At 33.2% G+C, this 21,840-nt stretch overlaps 3 protein-coding genes across 4 annotated transcripts; 1 reads left to right on the forward strand and 2 right to left on the reverse strand.

The window, feature by feature from the left end:
• Positions 1-1,142: 1,142 nt before the first annotated feature.
• On the reverse strand, positions 1,143-7,957 carry LOC105176017 (uncharacterized). Its single transcript, XM_011098687.3, has 4 exons — positions 7,565-7,957; positions 3,627-4,028; positions 2,066-2,483; positions 1,143-1,652 (listed from the first exon to the last, which is right to left on the reverse strand). The coding sequence occupies exons 1-4, from the start codon at positions 7,854-7,856 to the stop codon at positions 1,454-1,456; spliced, it is 1,311 nt and encodes a 436-aa protein (XP_011096989.1). The 5' UTR covers positions 7,857-7,957; the 3' UTR covers positions 1,143-1,453.
• A 6,899-nt stretch (positions 7,958-14,856) lies between these two features.
• LOC105176018 (protein NIM1-INTERACTING 2) lies at positions 14,857-15,153 on the reverse strand. Its single transcript, XM_011098688.3, has one exon. It carries the CDS (start codon positions 15,151-15,153, stop codon positions 14,857-14,859), a length of 297 nt encoding a protein of 98 aa, XP_011096990.3.
• Positions 15,154-17,020: 1,867 nt separating this feature from the next.
• Positions 17,021-19,217, forward strand: LOC105176019 (uncharacterized). 2 transcript variants are annotated; one of them, XM_020698710.2, is made up of 4 exons: positions 17,021-17,179; positions 17,306-17,486; positions 17,640-17,706; positions 18,543-19,217. In XM_020698710.2, exons 2-4 carry the CDS (start codon positions 17,344-17,346, stop codon positions 18,780-18,782), a joined length of 450 nt encoding a protein of 149 aa, XP_020554369.1. In that variant the 5' UTR covers positions 17,021-17,179; positions 17,306-17,343; the 3' UTR covers positions 18,783-19,217. The 2 variants fall into 2 exon arrangements, with proteins under 2 accessions (XP_020554369.1, XP_011096991.1); XM_011098689.3 differs by having other exon boundaries at positions 17,022-17,179; positions 18,510-19,217.
• The last annotated feature ends 2,623 nt before the right edge of the window (positions 19,218-21,840 follow it).

Below are 21,840 nucleotides of genomic sequence, written 5' to 3' on the forward strand. Positions count from 1 at the left end.
GTCACATTATCCTAATTTTAGCCTAATGCGACCGCTTTTCTGTGCCGAGCTTGTGACAAGATTTTTTTTCGTATGAATTTAATGTGATGAAATGATGCCTTTTGTGAGAAAATATTACCTCATAAAAATAAACATTTTTTGTAGTGCTATAAATTTTTTATTATAAATTTGTGTTTGATCCAACTTACTATTTATTTATTTCACAAAAATAACTGTAAATATAAGTAATTATTCAAAAGGTATCTTAATTTTATAAAAGAATAAAAATAAAATAGGATCCAATTGCTCCTGCACCGGGCATCAACCGTCTAGTCGATAGGTCGGACTTGAGTTTAAAAAATAAATCAAATTAAGATTTTATTTAAAGGTTTAGGCAAACCATGATCATGAATTGATCCTTGATCTACTCCAGTTCTATTACAACTCAACCCACTGTGCACCTTAAATTGCTCGTATTTTTTGAACCTTTATCTTGTTATTGACTTACTACCATTGGCCACTTCGGAGAAACATCTTGATCACTATCTCTTTACAATAATCAATTTTTTGACTTAATACAAGTCACTGAATTGAGGTTGTTTGTACACCTCTCTCTTAAAATTTGGAGGTTTGGCATCGACTTCCCTTGGGTTGATTTTTTTTTTGTAAGGGCATACCCTCTATTTTTTCCAAATACTCTTCAAAGACAAAATTACCTCTCACTACATTTTTGAAAATTCTTAACAATTTAATTGAAGCCCTCCTTAACTACGAAATAATATTGACTATTCTTTTATTTATGGTGAGGACAAAGATTAAGGTTCGTTTTATAAACAATTAGCACATAATTTTGAAAAGAATAAGTGATGAATATCTCCAAGTGCATACATAATTATGATAAATAAATATTATATATATATATATGAGACTAAAGACAAACGATGAACATGTAAAGTATACGACCAGAATAAAGTTTAAAATCACAACTAGCTCACATAAAAAAAAAAAAAAAGAAAAAAAAACTCTAATAGAAAGGTTATTGGCATGCACATTATGGTAATTAGAAAATGATGCAATTGAACTGCCAGGGAGCATGGAAAATCTAAAAATCCAATGCATACGAGGACACAAGAACAGAGCCAAAGAAATCAACAAGGCTCACATTCGACAATCAGATGAAATTATCTTCATTGATTTTCTGTAAAACAAAGATCTGTAAGATTTTTATTGATAAAAGATATTCTGGACTGATCTGAGTTATATCATTTTGTACCGATTCCACCTTTTCTCATTCTCTAAACAGCTAGAACAAGCAACAGAACAGCATCTTTTGCAAAGCATGTTGGCAACAGCTTCATCCGCGCAAAATACCCTTTTGAAAATGGAAAATGAGGCAAACCTTTAAAAAGATGAGTGATCATCGGATGCTTAAGCGTCATTTTTCAAGAAAGCAATCTGAATGCCATAGTTCTTGTCATGCAGTTAGTGAACTTGATCCTGTGACTTGCTTCTTGGCTTGTAACCTTTCCATGAACTTTGGATTAGCTTTAAGCCTCTCTTTGACCGCTGCAGTTCGAGCATCCTCCACCAGTTGCCTAGCTTTTCCAGCCTCCTCGATTATAGAAAATAGAGTTCTGAGGCAATCCTTTCTATTCTCTTCCCGATGTTCAAACCTGTGTAGAAAATGTAAGGAGATAAATGCCATATACAGGAAGCCTATGAAACACTCATGCAGACTGGAATCACAGCCAAAGTTCATAATAAAAGTGCTGTTTTGAACATGAGTAGAAAATGTAAGGGAGATTACATGCGATATACAGGAAGCCTATGAAACACTCGTCCAGACAGGAATCACAGCCAAAGTTCATAATAAAGTGCAGTTTTCATTTACCGGAACATGTCTGCTTCAGATTTATTCCCAACGACAATTTAATCAATCAAGAATTAAATATGATTCACGTAAAGTGAAGAGAAATGTCTGCAGTAATAAGATTTCAGATACTACTACATTCCATATAAATGTATAAATGAACAAGCATTACTGCAGATACTAACTGTACAGCAAACCACCTCGAAATGGTCATACCTTTCACTGGTTATGGTAAGTTCATCTTTCCCAGGATTGTATCGCTTTCCAACCAATTCTCTCAGTCGCAAAAATTGATGCTTGGAAAGTCCAAGCTCTTTAACTGTAACAGACAACTTGACTTTTCTATTTTTCGGATGCCATGCATCACCACCAGGAGCAAAGACCACTCTTGTTTGCCACCTAAGTATTGGCCCCTCACCTGGTGGGTCATCCAGGTCCTTATTGTTATCAGGCACAACATCCTTGTCAAACTGGGAAGCCTCTGCCTCTGCCTCCATTAACTTAGCACATTCCAAGACCATCTGGTCTTCAAACTCCTTGAACAATGCATAACCTTCTTCAACCTCAAGCTCACCTTTTTCAACCCTATCACCTATCTCATCAAACTTCTTTGCGACCTTCCTCTTGATCTCATCTGAAAAGTCCATTCCAAAATCAGAATCATAATTAGAACACATCAAAATTTCAAAATGGATAAAATAAAATTAGATAAACGAATAACCAGTGTTTGATGACTGAAAAAGCAATTGTGCACATGGTTCCCATAAAGTCATTAACCACAATGACAACCTTGATAGACAATTTGAAGACTCAAATCACAAATCGAAGTCCATTTTGATAAACCGTACAAACTAAATGGCATATGCTAAGCGCAAGTCTGGAGATTCACAAGAAAGTTCAGAAACAAAAAGGATTCAGGAATAAAATCTGGATCCATCCACTGGAGTTTTTTGGCATCACATAAATGCTAGCAAATTAAAACTGTCCCATAAGCTAGAACATTCAACAAAAACTTATAAATATTTTATTGTAACTGAAATATATCTGAAAAGCAGTTCTTTCCATGTCATTCTTATTATATCTTAGAGAGGAAAAAATGAGAACACGATATTAAAATTTGATTCTTTCATATATTCCTCTCCTCGTGGATTAATCTTTTTCTAACAATCTGTTAAGCATTTATGGTCACCAACTGTTAAATAGTAGTAGGATTCAGATGCTCTTGCATTACTCTCTGAAGGGACAAAAGTATATGTACATATTCATTAGCATTAGAAAGCCTAAAAGTTCCCTACCAATAAAAATCCCTGTATGTACTATATTTTCACTAATTTTCATGAAGTTGTCTGCATCCTTATCACAAGGATCATACTCCATGTACCCATATCCTTGCATCTGTACACATTATTTAATTTCTTACAACGTGCAGTCTTCTGGGTAAAGAAAATTTGAAGATGATTCTAGCAGTTGATTCTGAGAGCTGCATGGAATATGGAGGTCCGCCACATCCTTTGAAAGGGGATATTAGAACTACAAGTCAGAAAGTAATTAAGCAATAACAAAGTCTATCAAACATGTTTTGAATCCAAAAAAGTGGCTCAGCAAGGACAAATATGGACCATCACAAGGTGGACAAAATTCAATTCCCCTGAAATAGCTCGATCTTACTAGGTAACATACCAAGTAAAAGACAATCTTGAAGAGCAAAAGACAAAAAATTAGCATCTACTTATCTAAGCTAAGGCGCCAGAAAAAGCGGAAATTTATACAGTCATACCTGGTAGAAGCTTATCCCAGTTAAGCATGTCCTCTAGTATTGCCTCACACTCCCTTGTATCATTAAGATAACCATGCTCAGTAGCTTCTTTTATCATGTCATCCCATTTCCTGTCATCCATGTTAACATATGGATCATTGGATGTCATTTTCTTCACTACAATTTCCCTAGCGTTGTACAAATCATCAATTTCTTCATCAGTTTCACAAGCTTCCTCGAAATCTGATTCAAAATCTTCGTCTTTTACATTATCCAATGGCTGCATTTGTAGCTCATCTATTACTTCATCATCAGTGTCCTCATGCTTCCCTGAAAGCCTCCTCTTCAGAATAGACTCAAGGATTGATGGGAGCGCCTCTTCATTGAAGTTATTGAAATAGTCCTCCATCTGAAGTTTTAATTCTGCAAACAAGTCATATAGTTAATGAAGCTGCATACAATTAGCACATGGAATCCACCTTCATCTGATAATAATATCTGTGCTACAATGAAGATGAGTTAAGAAACACATAGCATATATGGACCTTGATTCAAACTATTAGACCAAACTTACGTGTTATCACATTTTCCTGTTGCGGTCCTATCTGGAAAAATAAGGCAAAGCATCAACGATACGATCACAATCGATCACAACCGTTGGATCAAGGGCTCGATTACTAATTCAGACGACGGCGTTTTGTGTAAATTTGGGACACTCCGATTGAAGAGAGACGACTCTATTTCACTAGACGAACCCAATGCATCCAACGGTCCAGATACATGTGATCTAACAGCTACAATTTACAGGAGTTGAAAATCTGCACAGTGCTCACTTCCATGGCCGCATGCTCCCAGTTGCATGCATTTTATTCCATTCCATTTTCTGTTATCTTTTACTCTTTCTGTTGATATTGGACTCCTTGTAGTTCGATCTATTGTCTCTTTCTGTGGTCAGTAGCTCTATAAATGTAATTAGTGAGAATAATTCTTCAGGTAATGCATTTGGTTGATCTTCTATCTTTATCTACCTCTTTTATCTTCTTCTCAACTGAATCTTTCTCTCTAGCTTAGGACATTAGTGACCTACAACTCATTCGTTGTGGGCAGACTGCAGTGGCCTATAACCAAGGACATCAAAGGAATGAGGAGTTTTTTGGGACTAACTGGCTACTACAGAATGTTCATCAAGAACTATGGACTCCTCAGCAGACCCCTCTAACTTACGCAAGAAAGTTAAGTTTATTTGGAGCACTGCAGCCACTACTGCTTTTGAAACTCTTAAATCTGTCATGTCTTCCGCACCCGTGTTGACCTTGCATGACTTTTCCAAAACCTTTCATACTGAAAACTGATGCAAATGATAATGGGATTGGAGCAATAAATATGCAGGAGACGAGACCTATTGCCTATCTCAGCAAGGCCCTCAGTCTCAAAAACCAAGGCCTTTCTGTTTCTGTTTATGAGAAGGAATTTTTCGCTATTCTTATGGCTGTATCTAAGTGGAAACATTACTTGGTGGGTTACATTTCAGCACATGAACAGATCAAAAAAGTCTGAAGCATCGTTGATACTCTTCTGCAACAGAAATGGATAAACAATCTGCTAGGACTGCACTATGAGGTCCAGTACAAAAGAGGGAGTGAGAATAACACTGTGGATGCCTTGTCTAGGAGGGACCATGAGGAGTGCACAACCATTACTGTAGTTATCCCCTACTGGATCACTGAAGTTCAGAGGAGTTCTGAACAACTGCAACCTATCATCCAAGCAAAAGCCATCCAGCCAGATGCTCACCCTGATTACACCTTGCAGGCTGGGGTTTTGAAGAAGGATAAGAAGATTTATATCTGCTCTCAGACTGACTTGAGACAGAAGATTGTACAAGTGTTACATGATTCTTCATAGGGGGACATTCGGGCATCAATGGTACTTAAAAACAGGTAAGAAGCATGTTCTATTGGCCTAAACTAAAAATTGATGTGTTGGAATAGGTTCGGTCTAATCAAAGGTCTAAAGGAGAACATGTCCGCTATCTTAGTCTGCTGCAACCACAGGAACCTGTAGGTTCGTGATCAAGCCTGGCATGTAAAACAATGGACTTCATAGAGGGGTTACCAAAATCTGAGGTTAATGAATCCATCTTAGTTGTGATTGATCAATTCACTAAATGTGGCAACTTTATTGCCTTATATCATCCTTTCTTAGCTAAGACTGTTGCTAAGGTTTTTATTGACCATATCTACAAATTGCATGGCCTTCCTGTGAACATTTTTATGCACAAAGACAAATTATTCACAAGCCATTTCTGGCAAGAACTTTTCAAAGGATCGGGAACCAATCTTAGCCTGTCAACAGCCTACCATCCCTAGTCTAATGGGCAAATGGAGCGAGTGATACAATGTCCAGAAAACCACTTGCTATGTATGTGTCACCTTCCGCCCAAGCAGTGGTCCACATGGTTATCTTTGGCGGAGCACTGGTACAGCACAAATTTTCACAACGGTCTTAAGTACACTCCCTTCCAGGCTCTATATGGTTATTCTCCAGCCCCCTTATCCATTGACCCTTTCCCAAAACCAAAGTGAATTCGTTGATTTCTTGGCTGAGCGGGGGGAAATGATGGAGGTCTTCAAGTCCAATTTGCAGGAGGCTCAAAATAGAATGAAATAGGATTGAACGGGTTCTTCAAGTTGGTGACTACAATCTTACAGACAGGGTTCCATGCAAGTGAGAAAGAATTTGAAGTTGGCTCCCAAATATATTTTGGACCCTTCTTAATTGATGCCAAGACAGGGGCGGTGGCATATAGATTGAAGTTACCTCCCAGTTCACTTCTCCAAAACAAGATTGGTCACTGGCACACACGCTCACCTACTCTTTCTGTTTACAATGACTATGGCCTTAGCAAGTTTTATCAGCTGCCATCTTGGCCACAAGCTTCATCCCCACCACGGAGAAGCTATTCCTCAACTCCTCATCCAGTGGGAAGGTTTTTCACCTACAGAGGCAACCTCAGAAGACAACTACAGTATCGCAGCTCAGTTCCTGATTTTCACCCTAACCCTCGAGACAAGAGTCTCAAACCCAAGGGTCAGTGTTGTGATCTTAGCTGGAAAAGAAGGCAAAGCATCACCTGTACGATCACGATCAATCACAACAGTCGGATCAAGGGCTTGATTACTAATTCAGATGGCGGCATTTTGCGTAAATTGGACACTCCGATTTAAGAGAGACAACGTCGTTTCACTAGACGGACCCACTGCATCTAATGGTCCAAATACACATGATCTAACGGCTACGACTTAAAGGAGTTGAGGGCGTGCATAATGCTCACTTCCATGGCAGCATGCTCCCAGTTGCATGATCCCATTCCGTTTTCTGTTATCTTTTATTGTTTCTGTTGCTGTTAAATTCCTTGTTAGTTAGATCTATTTTCTCTTTCTGTTATCAGCAGCTCTAGAAATGTAATCCGTGATAATAATTCTTCAAGTAATGCATTTACTTGATCTTCTTTCTTTAGCTACCTCTTCTATCCTTTTCTCAACTCATTCTCTCTCTAGCTTAGGACATTACATTTTCATGAACAAATATTACACCAAAAACGTCAAGCAAGTAATGGTGTATAGACTTAAAGATCTTTATAGACAAAACAAAACAAAACAAGAGAGCAGCAGAATCGAATTTCTCTATGTAATCTACTACACGCATTGCATTCTATAGAAACTCATAAGAGACAGCTTATTGACAAAGATTCTTTTTACCCTTGATTAAACTGAGCTTCAAAAGTCAAAAAATCCATTATCTTTCATCACTTTGCACAAATAAAAGAAAAGAGATAACATCTACCAGAAACCCAAAAATTATAATCCTTCTTCTCCCCCAGCCCAACAAGAAATAGAAGAAAACACCTGAAACTTTTATCCAAAAATTTAACCTCATTCAAATATTATAAGTACTACCTTTGTTGTTCACATCTCCAACATCAGCCGCCACCTCCTTCTTCTCTTCAGGTTGAGTCACGACAGCTTGATTTTCAGAGTTCGAGTCCGGTTCCGGGCTTCCATTTTCGGACGAGAAAAATCGCATTCCCGGAGGAAACAATTTGACTGAAGCTGGTGCATTTCCTGCGATGTAATTTCTACAGCAATAGTTGGGATAGGCATTAGAAATGACAGAATAGGGTTGTGAGTTGCGAGACAAATGGAGACGGCGAATGTACAGAGGAAAACTTCTAAGCAAAGCTCCTCTCATGGCGATGGATCAATTCTGTCTAGGGTTTTGGGGTTTTCTACTCAACTTCACCTTTTTCACGATACTATTTTCAGTGTGTAGTGCAGAAATCGACATTTGATGGTCATTAATTAAAATTCTAGTTTAACTTAAATTCACTTTCTATTCTTAAGATATGGAAAAAATGCAAACAATCTACAAATGAGCAAATTATCCTCTTATAAAAAAATAAATAATAATTTACTCTCTGTAAATTTTTAAATACAACATTTTACCTTATTATACTTTTTAAAATGAAACAATTTACCTCCTCTTCATTTTAAAAAGTATAGAGGATAAATTACTATACTTTTTTAATCGGAGGGTAATATACTCATATTCAATACCACGGGGGTAAATTGCTATTCACCCCTTAAAATATGCATACAGTCGCATTTACCTCCTATATTAAACTATTCTTATAATACGGATTAATTTTTTATAATAAAAATACCTTTATTATTTACATCTTTAAAATACGTGTATCACAATCATTTTTCTAAAATATAATTTTAAATTTTTATTTAAAATAAATATTATCCAAAATTTATGATGTTGCATTAGTATACAAATCTGTATAAATTTATAATTCTTATAATTCTTATAAAAAAAATTCCCATTTTTATATATATTACATAAACGCCCTTTATAATCTCAATATTGTATTTTGCAACTCGGGATTATCATATTACCTTTTGTATGTAAACATGAAATTTGATAATTTAACGTTTTTGTTCTTGCAAACTTTAATAATGTGAAGATTAAGAGACAAAAGTCATTGTTCGTTATCAAATCATATCTCTTTTATATGTACTTTTACATATATATGTGTGTGTATATGTATATATATATTTACGCCAAATGAGATAAAAACACTAAGATATGGTATTTTTGCATGAGGTCTAATATTGAGCATACTTCGGCCTATTCTGAAAATGGGTCAAAAATAAAACCAAACAAAACGTAACTTGAAAATATCTGACATCGATTATTATAATAAGCCCCTTAAATAATAAAACAAACAATCATTTTATCCTCAGAAAAATAATTAATACCTATTGAGCCCTGGCCACATCCCTTTCTAAGACGAAGTGTTGTGCGTACTAGGCTCTTATTGTACGCTAGAACAACATTTTTACCATCACCTTAGTCTAAGTTTGTCTCAAATTGGCATAAATGTGCCTAGCACTTTTTCTGTTGGTTGCATGACGTAAGTAGGCCTATGAATGGGCGGGTATCATCCTACTCGGACCAGAACAAATACCCATGGTAATTTTTGATATCCTATAAAATACCCATAGGGTCTTACCCAAATTATACCTAAAAGAATTGGTAGAGTTTGGGTCTTACCCATTTGAGACCCATTTATATTTTTCTTTTACAATATGTTTTAAAAAATAATAGTTATGAAATTTTAAATTTACATTCAAGTCAACTTATTAGTGGATTTTCATAACCTATCGATTGATAAAATAAAATTAATTACTTAAAAATTTCAATAAGTGTAAATTGATCATCATCCAAATTTAAATAATAAACTTGATTTTGTCCAAATGACCGATCGATATTAATAAAATTTTAAATAAGAATAATAAACTTATTTACATAATGGACTGATAATATTAATTGATTATAATAGAGACAAATTTAAAATAAGAATGAAGATGTAAGAATTGGTAAAAGTAAATGAAATTAAGAATAATATATCTAACTTTCATTTTAATCTCTTAAGTATCATTTGAATTTGCATTTGCATTCAACTTTAATTTGATGAATTTTTAAATAATTTGAGTTTAAATAAATTTTATTTATTTCATATATTACTCAAATTTATCTAAATTATTTTTCATCCATATTGTTTTATTTTCTCTAAACTATCAAGTTAAATTTTACTTAATTTGATCATCAAATTAATTTTAAATAATTACGGAATCAATATAAAAAAGTCTAACATATTTGATCAAAATTTCAATATCTATCCAATATAAAACAAAATATGTAATTAAATGATTATATATATACTATTTAATTTTTTAATAAATAAATTTAGTTGATTAATTAGTAAAAGTTTAATATTCAATAATTTTAACAATAATGTGTTGCAAGTAGTCCCGCCGGATGGTTTGCGGCCTATCGAAAGAGGTGTTCATTGAAGTATTGGTTCGGATAGGAGTTGTGAAGCTATCTTTGGCGTCCCAATTTGAGGTGGGGGCACGAGTGTTAATAGGTAGGGTAAAATCCTACTTAGATCAATAATATAATTTAGAGATTTAGGTCCAAACTTATCGAATATTTTTACATTTAAATCCAGACCCATACCCAAATTCATAAAAAAAATATAGATTGTGTTTAGATAGCATCTCTACCCATCAATACCCATGGATCTATGTACCCAATTTAGACCCAAAAAATATTTATTTTTTTCTCAATTCAATTGATTATTATTTATCAATTGATCTACTAGGGGTGTACATGCAATTTTCGATTAACCGAACGAAAATCGACTAAATAAAAAATTATTCAATTTTGGTTATTTTTTTTTAAATTTTGATTATTCAATTTGGTTTTATTTTTTATGCAGATTAATCCAACCTAACCGAATAATGAATTTAATATATATATATAAATATAATTCAAATGTAATAAAAATATATAAATATTAAATATCTTAATATAAATACTGAATAAAAAATAATAATTTTAAAGTTAATGCATACTTAATTATTAATAATTTATAACAAATAAATTAACATTATATATTTTTATTATTTTTGGTTATTTCGGTACAAACATCAAATTGAACCAAAATAAGTTCGATTTTTATAGAACCAAACCAAACATTTCTGTTCGGTATTTAATAAGCCTTTTTAGCATACCGAAATTTTTGTTAACCAAACTTGCAATTCGTTCGATTAACCGAGTTGAATACCCCTACATGGAACGCCATAAAAAGAAGGTAGCATTTTCTTGTCACGATGTAATTCCTCAATTATGATTGATCTGCACATTCAAGTGAAAAGATCTAAAAAATTTAAGACACTATAACATTATTTAATTCTTTAACCAAGTATATTTTTTAAATAATAAATAATTAAATTATGAAAAAGAATAAAATAAAAAGAAAAAATTTAAATTAATTAGTATGATTTACAGAAAAAATAAGTTTGAAAAAAAAAAGGATTTGGGTCTGACCCTACCCGAAACTAGGTTTTGATTGGGTCTAGAGACCCATGGGTCTTGAGTTGGATTTAATGTAATGGTAGGGTTTGGGTATAGAATAATTATTTTAGTTTTCTTTGGGTCCGACCATAAGTAGGATCTTATCCTACCCATTGACAGGCCTAGATGAGGGTGAAATAGGAGTCTCATCCATAGCTAGGACAACCCTTTCAATTCTAGTTTGTTGAGCAACCTCAGCACGTTGCTCAAATACATAATTCCTAGCATCCATATTCCTCACTTCCTAGTTAATATTATTCCCATAAATGACGCCAATGAATGAGAATAAAAAGGCTCGAATTCAATGGTTTGTGTGTGATTCTCTAGAATTTTGCAAGCTTCAAATGAATGAAACATATAACTCAAATGTTACCACTGCAATACACAAGTTACTAATGGATTAAGAGTGCAAAATAATAAATTGAGGAACAAAAATAGAAAAAACTTATAACCAAAGTAAGTAATGTGTAAGTAAAAAGTTACCAAAAATCGTGTTTGAGCTTGATATTAATATGCAACTAGAAGATAAGAAGTGATAAGATCGACTCCGTACTTTTTGGAATTCTATAGGGATAGATCCACCCAACTCTGGGGAGGATCTCCGATTTTTCAAGAGGGTGGTTAGTTACCAGCTAGAGAAACTCCCTATCTTTGCTCCCTGGCTGACATGTATCATAACCGATCCAAAGGTTCTGCTTATTCATTTCCTTCTTTCTGGGTGAGTTGGCAGTGCCTTTTCAATACATGTAGCCTCCTGGGACGTGGACAAGTGCCTTTATCCACGCCCGAGCTCCAATTGATTGTGGCGTTCCTATTGGGCTTTTCACAATGAGTTTAGGCTAAGGGTCTTTTAGCCGCTCCGTCTGAACCATTTTAGTCTATCTCTTAACTGATAGATTTAAAGACATCAATATAAAAAATGATAGAAAATTATAACTCAATATCAATTTCTTCATATCATTGTTATCCAGTATCAATATAATTAATAGGCCTCATCATATTTAACTCAATTTTACTAAAAAGTATGCAACTTTAATTGTAATTACATGTATATACTGGTTGATATGACGTAATTGACTCAAATAAAGCAACAAACAATGAGGACCCTATAATTGACTCAATCAAGATCATATTGTATAGGCTCCTTTTGATACTTTTTCCACATGGTTTAATTGCTCCTTAAACGCGTGAGGTTTTTGTATCTCTTCGGGTATGCTCGGAGTACACTGTAAATATTATTGGATGAATGAAAACTTACATTTCACCAAAAAAAAAAAAAAAAAAAGAAAGAAAGAGACAATTCAAAGCAAGGATATAAGTGTGACTTGAATAATTTGAGCACAAAATAATTGACTGGTAATTTGAGCACAATTCTAATATTTGACATCTCTAGTACAAACTAATGGTATTAGTAATAAAATTGTACATCACCCTAAATGTGATTGTGGTTTAAATTTAAAACACGATTACGTATAATTACACAAATTCTCGTATCATTGAAAAAATACAAGTAGACATTTTGATATTATGAATATAATCGTAATTTATAATGACACCTTCTTAAAGGTAAAAGCTTACACAAACAACCCTGAAATAAATTTTGAAAACAATTATTTGGGGGTGTATTTGTAATTATAATTAATTTCAAAAGATATAAATGTAGGGAGTGTTTGCAAGCACTTAAAAAAAAAAAAAACACCTTTCAACTTTTGGTTCTAAAAATATAATTTGAAGTGTTTGAAATACCAATTTCTGCTTTTGAAACAATTAAGATTAAAAGCGGCTTTAAGCCAAAAGCTAGAAGGACCTTGATTTTTTTGTAAATGAATTCAACTTTATTTTTGAATAGTTTACCTTTATTATGATAATCTTGATTCAATTTTATTATTTTTAATTTATTTTTAGAATTATATACTTATGGAGTTTTTAAATAATTTGAATAATTTAACAATAATCAAATTATAATCTTATATATTTTATATTTTTATATTTTATTTGCTATATCATCTAAATATATTATTTCGTTTCACATATTATTATTTGATTAATTAATAAAATATGTTTTTGACAATCATGCAAGAATAGTAATTGTGTATGAATCAACAATTATATTACTTAGTGGGAGTATTATAAACTTAAATATTTTTTTGTAATATTTTTTTTAAAAATAATATGAAATATACTAATCAATTTTATTATTTTTTATGAAAAATAATTATTATTGACAAATAATAAGTGAAATAACAACAAAAAAAGTATCTTTTGAACATATAGAAACAAAACGGTCGATTCAATCCAAATCGCGATGGATTCCTGAATGGGTCTCTTTCATCTTTTTAGGTTTATGCTCTACTCCGGGTAACGATCCGCCCGATTTGGATTTGTACATATAGGACAAATCTTCCCACCACCATTTCTTCTTGTTATGACTTTACAAATAACAAACAGGAATCGTTTATGATTCACGTAGTAATCATAGATATATTACCAATTGGGTTTTTTCTAAACGGAGCCTGGATACTTCATTTTTTCAGTCCAACCAAAGCCAACCATAAATTATTCTAATTGATAATAGTACTACGAATTCCCCCAAACAATGCATCTAATTGCACTTCATGCTCCAATTTTTTGATGATTCAACTTCTCTTTCTTGGGTGAAACAGAGGATATCTCACTCGGGGGAGAGAACGGGGAAATCCCATATGATCCAATATATCTGACAAGTCGCACTATACGTCAACTCGAGATGCATCTTCCTCTCCAGGAATTCGGAAAGGTACTTTTGGAACACCAATAGGCATGAATTGAAAGAAAAAAGAAGTAAATACTATATTTCACTTTGATGTGGAAACATAACAATAGGATTTTATTGTCTTTATAATATTGGCAGGTTGACGCCACAAATTACATCCCCAAAAACCATATTTTGACTGCGCTTCAAGTATATCAATTGTACTTGAACTGCCAGATAATCATAGTCGATGATAACATCACTGTTCCCGTCACTATTACAGAACCGTACATGAGATTTTCACCTCATACAGCTCCTCACAGGTCACAAATAATCTAAGGACCTTTCGGCATTATTTATTTTGATGTGTTTGTAGGATCGATAGAGAGTCAAACTCTTATCCTAAGGCCTAGAATTAGACCAATGGAATTCTGTCTGCTAGATTTATAATAAAAAAGTGCTTCTGAATTGATCTCATCTTTTAAGTATTTCCATTTTATTTAGAGAAATACAATTCTTGTTCTGTGTGATATTCCTATAAAAAAAGTCTTTTTTTTTATTCAAGGATCTTAATCAATTAAGTTTGTTTTAGAAGTGAGTTTTCTCCAAACCCTATCAATTTTTGCTTTTATCTATTTTATACTTTTTTTTATAAACTATCCACTTTTGATTATATCCCAACTTCTAACTTTTTTTCAAAAATCAATTTTCTAAAAATAATTTTTTTTGCAAACACTTCGATAATTTATTCTGAAAAAACAAAAGCATTGAACTACAAAATAAAAGTTTAAATGCATCTGGCCCACATGAAAATAAAAATAAGTAATAAAAAATAAACAAAACAAAATTAAAGTGCGACAATTCGTACTTAGGTGAAAGCATTTATTTTACTTTTTTTAGTTTTGGTTCATAAAATTTGTAGTTATTAATATTTTTACGTAAGAGAAAAATCAATCAATACGAAAATAAAATAAGTTGTAATAATGGAGTCGTACATTTATTATTATTATTGAAAATACTTAAACAAACCACTTAGTCTGAATTACTTTCCGGTTCCGGCACAGCGTTGAGATCCAGTCCACCATTCTCCGCCCTGTTAGAACGCCGTCGATATCCGGCAGCCGATGGCAGCTCATCACCGATAGAAACTCCCTTCTGAAAGTACTTGACGGCGACGTGCATCCTTCTCAGAATGGCGAAGAACTCCTCCACCTCCTCCTCCGTCGGCGCCACCACCGGTGTTTGTGCTTTGCTGCTCATCTGGCCACCGCCAATCGCAGCCTCTCCCTTCTCCACCCTTTTCCTCTTCCTGTCCTTCTCCATCTCCATTTCCTCTCTCTCTCTCTCTCTCATAATTATTATATGAAGATGCATAGGAATAAAGGCAAACTTGACTTTTGGAACATGCCCGTCAATCATTAATACTTATAATAAGACTTTGATTTGATCCAACTTCTTTAGGAAATTAGCACAAGAAAAAATGTTTACATACAACTTTTGATTGTAGGTCAAGAATAATTATATATAGAAATGGTTAACTTTTATTACATAAATAATGGTTTAATTATATTCCAACCTTGTAAAAATACTAATAGGCACAAAAATTGCAATATCATTTAAATAAGGATAGTTACTATATATATTTATATCTATACTGTTTATATATGTTTTAGAATGAATATATACACATACATTTTAGGTTATTTTAGAAATATATTTTAAATTAATATATATATTTATATCTATACTGTTTATATATAGTTATATATTTATATATAGAGTTTAAAGCAATTTTGGTCCTGTATTTTTAGGGTTCTTTCGATTTGATCCTCTAACTTTCTGGCGTGCCAATTTGGTCTTTTATCTCTTAAATGTGTGTTGTTTTGGTACTTTGGCCTAGTTAGACCAAATTAATGCTCATTTTGCCCTTCTATTGGAAAAAGCCTTTTTAGTTATACACATAATTTTAGTTTGCCCCAACATGCTTCTAAAATAAAATTAAGCTTCCAAAAATTCATACCTTATTTTGACCACCTTGTTTTTAGGTATTCAAAGTTCTCAATTACGAACTTCCTCCAATCACATAATCGCAACTGATGGTTCGCAGGCAATTGGCTCATTCAGCAACAAAACAGTACAACCCTATTTTGTTTTCTACCTTAGGACGTACAAGATACTCCAAAACAGAGACTTAATAAATTTTTGGGTGAATTAGTTAAACAGAAGCCTTTCTTTATTAAAGAAAATTTAAAATATTACATAGATATTTTTTCCTTTATAGGAGGAGACAACTGTTTAGCCTCTCATATATAGGACTATTCTTGTTGGGGAAAACCACCATAAAACTAAAACTTTAAAACTGCAAAGATATGAAAACTTAAAATCTTATGCTTTGAAGAGTTGAAGAAAATTTTCGATGATCCTCATCTGCTTCATTGCCCCTTTATTTATAGTCGTCTACAGACTTCAAATTTATTTATTGATGACGTCATTGTATTCGACACCTTCTTGCCTTCTTTGGATGACATCACTAGGTTCGTCATCTCTGCATCATTTCCAGTTATTGGCCATAAGGGTTTGTTGGTTATGTGATTGCTAGTTGGCTTTTTGACTATTGGCCTTTGTCATCTTCTGTCGACAGTCTCACTTTTGAATTTTTACATTCTGCGGATTTTACTTCGCCTTTTAAAAATCCTTTCTTTTACCCTTATATCATTTCAGTTTAGGTTTTTGGGTAACCCGAATTTCAGTCTCGAACAAAGATTTTTCTTATAAAAAATAATTCTTCAAAAATAATTCTATTATGTCTTATATATCACCTATTGATATAATTACTCCATCTGGAGCATCTACTTCTCAAATTAGAGAAAATTGTAGCCAAGAAGATTCAAAATTGAAGGAGAAGGATATTTTGGATAATTGCACTGCCAAAAAAGCTGAAATAGGATGAAAAGAAAGCCCTACTCTCATTTCCACTATGTGTACAGCACATTCCGTCAATTTTGGACGAAGAGGGTCTTTTTTGCAAAATTTCAAAATTCACAAAATCTTTTATAATTATTTATTTAACACAGGTAAATTTTGTACAATTTTAGCATAACACACGGGTTATTAGGCAATTTTCCAATAAAGAAAAGACGAATATTATGTAAATGGTCCAAATGGTACTGCTGCTACTAGGGTAGCTTAGAACGCATCACCACAGCCGCACGTGCATGCCCCCCGTCTGGCCCCTCGTTCCTATGAATAGTCCTCCAACCCCGTTTGCTCATTCTCTCTCTCTCTCTCTCTCAGCCTCTCCTGCTGTTCCATCCTAGCCTGGAAGAGAAGACCCATCAACCCCATAACAATCCAGGTACTCCCACTTATCCTCTCTGTCTCTATCTCTTTCTATATATATATATATGTATAGGTATATGTGAAACATTTCCCATTGATGTGGAGATCTGATGGGGGATTTTTCTCTTCTTGTTTGTGGTAGGCTTTGGATCTGTATTAATCAATAAAGAGAGGCGAAAAATGAACAGGTGGCCATATCAACAGCAGGCCTTGGTGGGGGGCTGTGTTGCGGACGGAGTCGTTTGCCCCAAGCCTCGTAAGATTGGCATTGCCCTTCACTTTCACGAACCCATGAGACCCCCCTCGCGCTTTCTTCACATCAAGTATGAAATCTCTCTTGTATATATATGTGTGTATATATATATATATATATATATATATAAGAGTATTCAACCTTTTGTCTTTGTTTTTGTTAATCGTATCAGTCTATTTCGATTTGCTGAATTCCTTGTGCTCTGTTTTTTTTTTTTGGTTAGTAATCAACAATCAGAGGCGTGTGAAGCGAAAGCTGGAATGGAACTTCTGGAGATTATCCGAGTGAAGGTATCTTTTTTGCCGCTGTTGCTTTGGTTTTTGTATTATTCCTCTGCCTGGGCTGTTCAGAATCAAATTATCAGTAGTTATATAAATTCTTTAGTACTGGAAGAATATTTTAGAGGATTAGTATTTTCTTGGTCGTTTCTCAGTTTATTGGAATTTTTGACAATTGAAGAGTTGGTCTTAATTAGTCCTGCTTTGCGGGTAATTCTACATGCCATTGGTGGAAGAAATTTGGTGTTTAGTAGCTGTTGTATGATCGTCGAGGGACTCGGTTAGGATTCTAGAGCTGAAGGCTATTACTTTCTGACTGAATTAACATTTTAATGGAATTTTTATTTGCAACCTGTAGAATCAATTTCAGAAAGCTACTGTAAAACACTGCACCGCAGTGTAGATATGGTTCTTTTGGTAGGTCCCGATGCTGCATATTAAAGGAGCCATGATGTAATTTTACGGTTGTTTTTGTGGTTGAATAGATCTTAGAAGTTAATTGACAAGCCTTGCTTTTTCTACTCTTAAACGGACTGGCTGATTCTAAGTGGGCAAAAGCAGTAGCTCACCCTTTGGTCCACAGCCATCCGTTGTTCCATTCAGTCACTGCCAGGGATTTGGCTTTCAAGAACTTAGAGGAATGGGCAGTTGGTCTGTTTTACGTCTGTTATAAAGTTAGATAACTGCATGCCTGTGCTAATGATATAAGATGGCTGTTTTATGTTTCTTGGACATATTTTACTAGATGACGTTTAATTCAAGTTGTATAGATCATTTCATTTGAGTTAATCAAGTAATACTTTCCATATGGTCAGGAGAATTGTGGTTTTGAGAGGTCCAATTTTCAGGTGGCCTCATCTCCACCCTTTTTCACTGGATCACCACCAAGCAGGGCCTCTAACCCCATCGTCCAAGATGCACAGTTTCACAGCAACAATGGCTACCCTTTTTCTCCGTTGTTTGAAGCACCATCATCCACTCGTAAAGGTGGAGGTTGTGTCCGGATGAACTTTGGGCCCAAGCCCGCACCGGTGAGGATAGAAGGGTTCAACTGTCGTGGGAATTGTAGTATTTCTGCAGTAGCGTAGACACACTTCAAATTCAAGAAACGTCAGAACTCAGAGAGGTACGAGTACCACCAATAATAAAACCAACAGGAGATCTTTGGGAGAGGAACAATTTGTTTAGTAGTGTATATATCAAGATCTAAGCAAAGAGTGAGGTCAAAAATGATCTGTGTATATGGTGGTGAGGTGATGAGAGGAGTGTAGTCTGTCTTGAAATAAGAAAACCCAGAGAGAAGGGACAATAACCCGCCTTTGGGTTGTGTAGTTTTTCAGTTTCTGTGACATTTGATGTAGAGAGGAGAAGAAGGCTTTTGTAACTCTAGTTTGTCACCCTGAACCTTCATTGTAGGATTAATCCGAAGGTGGAAAGGGTAAATGAAATGTTGTTTTCAAATCTTTGTTGCCTTAACTGTGGTGTCTTGGGTGCCATATTATGTATAAAGTTGTTTGATAACAGCCCGGATTGGCATATTTCTCATTAACAATCTTAGTGATTCTTTTATTGCATTTAGGGGTATTTGCAATATCTTCTCCACCATACGATGTAAAGAAAGTTATTATTTGAATATACTGAAATCGTGAGTGTTTGAAATACAAATAAAATGTGAAAAAAACAGTTGAAGTTAGTGTGTTTTGGGAAAAGGTTTAGGCAAAATTTGGTTTTAAATCCTTGTAAGCATAGGTGTGTTGTTCTTTTATGCCTTCTATCTCTTGGACAGAAAAATCTTTAATTCTGTAAATTTTATAATTTTGACACATTTATCATGTAATTACTTGTGATCAAATTAAGTCCTGCATTTATTTGTATAAATATATTTGGTTCTTTAATTTATTAAATTTGATATTTTTAGTGCTGAACTTGTTGATACGACCAAATTTTGACATTAATGAAAAATTCAAGTACTAATATAAATTTTAATCATAAAAGAGAGACAGAGAAATAAGGCAACATGACCGCGTAAGTTAAAAAAAAAACAAAAGATGATGCAGACTCTGACGTGGGAGATAGTGAGCTTTTTTTCTTCTAAAAGTTTAGGGTATGCATTATTATTTTTTTTTTGCAACAATATATGTATGACTAAGTATGAAACATAATTACTTCAAATAATATAATTATATTATATATATCTATTTATTTATATTAATAGACGGATAGAAGTGTGACATTTTAACGTGTATAATTTATTGTACAATTTAATGCAAGCCTCAAGAAAAACAAACATTTGAACGTAACTACTAGCCTAAATTAAATGCTTTATTTAATCAAATCAAGAAAAGTAAACAAGCCATAAGAGAATTATCACACTTTAAATTGAATTTTTAGTTTCAAAATCATTGTATCTCATATTTTATTTAATATATACACATCATCTATATAGAAAAAAATTGTATCGACTAAATCATGTCGACACCCTCTCAAGTTACTCTCATCATAAATACCCTATGTAATTTGAAAATTAACAAAATACCACCCTTGAGTTGTCTTATTACCCTTTATTTTATCGAAAGGAAATTTTGCCGATGTAGTATGTATATATTAAATAAAATAAGAAAATATAATAAGGTTATGATCTATGTAAAAGTCATTCAGATGTCCCCTACAAATATTTCTATGCCCAAAATGCGATGGTTTTGGTGTGATTGACAAATGTGTAGAATTACGTATGTAGGTGAACGCGCTTGTTTGAAATGCTTATTTTAATAGCTGAAGATGGGATTGTTGATAGGGATGGAAATATGATCAGAACCCACGAAGACTCGCCCAGGGACGAGTTTGGGTTTGAAAAATGGGATCCAGGGCAATTTTCAGGTCCCATCCGCTATATATATATTTTTTAATTTCATAGATTAATACATAATGTTTTTTAAAATTTAACATAATTATAAATATTTTTTTATTAAAAAAATTATAAATCCTTTTATGAGTTTCACGTTCGTTTAAAACTGAGTCCCATTTCGTTCGTCTACATCAATTTTATTGGAGAAATTATAAACATTTTTACGGATCAATATTCCCTATGAAATATTAATATTATCCATGCACCTCCTAAATATTTACATTTGCTTAAATATATTTTTTATTTTTTAAAAAATTCAGCAAAAATAAAGTAATAATATTCGTTCCATTAGGAACTACATACTCATCTTTTTATTTGAGAAAGAAAATTTATAATTTTTTAAATAATAAAAAAATATTTATAATAATTATGTAGATCAAAAGTGAGGTAGGTGTAATTTATTTTTAAAAATATAAATATTGCTGACGATTTTGTCGGATGGTTAGGGCTGTGCATGGGCACCATAAGATATAATAAAGGAGAGCGGTGGTCCAGTTGCAGTTTCCTAGAAAGGGTTCTCATTACATGCAATTTCTTTTATGGATGGCTATAAACTTATAATATTGTCATAATTGGATCCTTTGTTGGTTCAATCCATAAAAATAAATTATTTTTAATTAGATTATTATGACTTTAATTGATTCTCTTTGTAATATAAAAATGATGGTATATATTGGTTCACTGAATTTGCTGATATTAATAAAAAATAAAAAAAATCTATATTGACCCCCAATTGACTTATTACTAACTTATTGCAGGTCAAATAAATCTTTTTTATAATCAAATTACCCTTATACGTCTTCATGCGTTAATGCATGCGAGGAGGTATATCTTCACTTTTACAAGGCTTGTTTAGTCCGAAAAAAATTATTTGACCTGCAATAAGTCAATAATAAATCAACCGAGAGTAAATATCAATTTTCATTCAATTTTTTTGTTAATATCAGCAAATTCAGTGAATTTTGACTAATATTTGTTCGATGGAAACAAACCTCAGGGATACTAGATGTAATTTTCCAAACCACAAAGGATCTATATATAATTTCACCAAACCTCAGAGAAAAAGAGTATAATTATTCCAAATATTTGTTAAAATCAGCATTTTTCGTTCAAAATCCGAACAACAAGAGTACGACTACAAGTGGATAAGCATATTTGTTATAATTTCAGCATTTTTTATTTTAAAGATAGTATAATTTAATATTTATAGAGGGGTTTAAGTGTCTTCATTTTGGGGGTTT

This window comes from Sesamum indicum, linkage group LG13, assembly GCF_026168435.1.
Source record: "Sesamum indicum cultivar Baizhima isolate 11 linkage group LG13, ASM2616843v1, whole genome shotgun sequence".
NCBI lineage: Eukaryota > Viridiplantae > Streptophyta > Magnoliopsida > Lamiales > Pedaliaceae > Sesamum > Sesamum indicum.

Coding starts and splice junctions, on each gene's coding strand:
- LOC105176017 (XM_011098687.3), bottom strand. CDS start 7,856: ATGAGAGGAGCTTTGCTTAGAAGTTTTCCTCTGTACATTCGCCGTCTC. Junction 4,029..7,564: donor TGGAGATGTGAACAACAAAG/GTAGTACTTATA, acceptor ACTTGTTTGCAG/AATTAAAACTTCAGATGGAG. Junction 1,653..2,065: donor CTTACCATAACCAGTGAAAG/GTATGACCATTT, acceptor TTTTCTACACAG/GTTTGAACATCGGGAAGAGA.
- LOC105176018 (XM_011098688.3), bottom strand. CDS start 15,153: ATGGAGATGGAGAAGGACAGGAAGAGGAAAAGGGTGGAGAAGGGAGAG.
- LOC105176019 (XM_011098689.3), top strand. CDS start 17,344: ATGAACAGGTGGCCATATCAACAGCAGGCCTTGGTGGGGGGCTGTGTT. Junction 17,487..17,639: donor TCGCGCTTTCTTCACATCAA/GTATGAAATCTC, acceptor TTTTTTGGTTAG/TAATCAACAATCAGAGGCGT. Junction 17,707..18,509: donor TGGAGATTATCCGAGTGAAG/GTATCTTTTTTG, acceptor CCATATGGTCAG/GAGAATTGTGGTTTTGAGAG.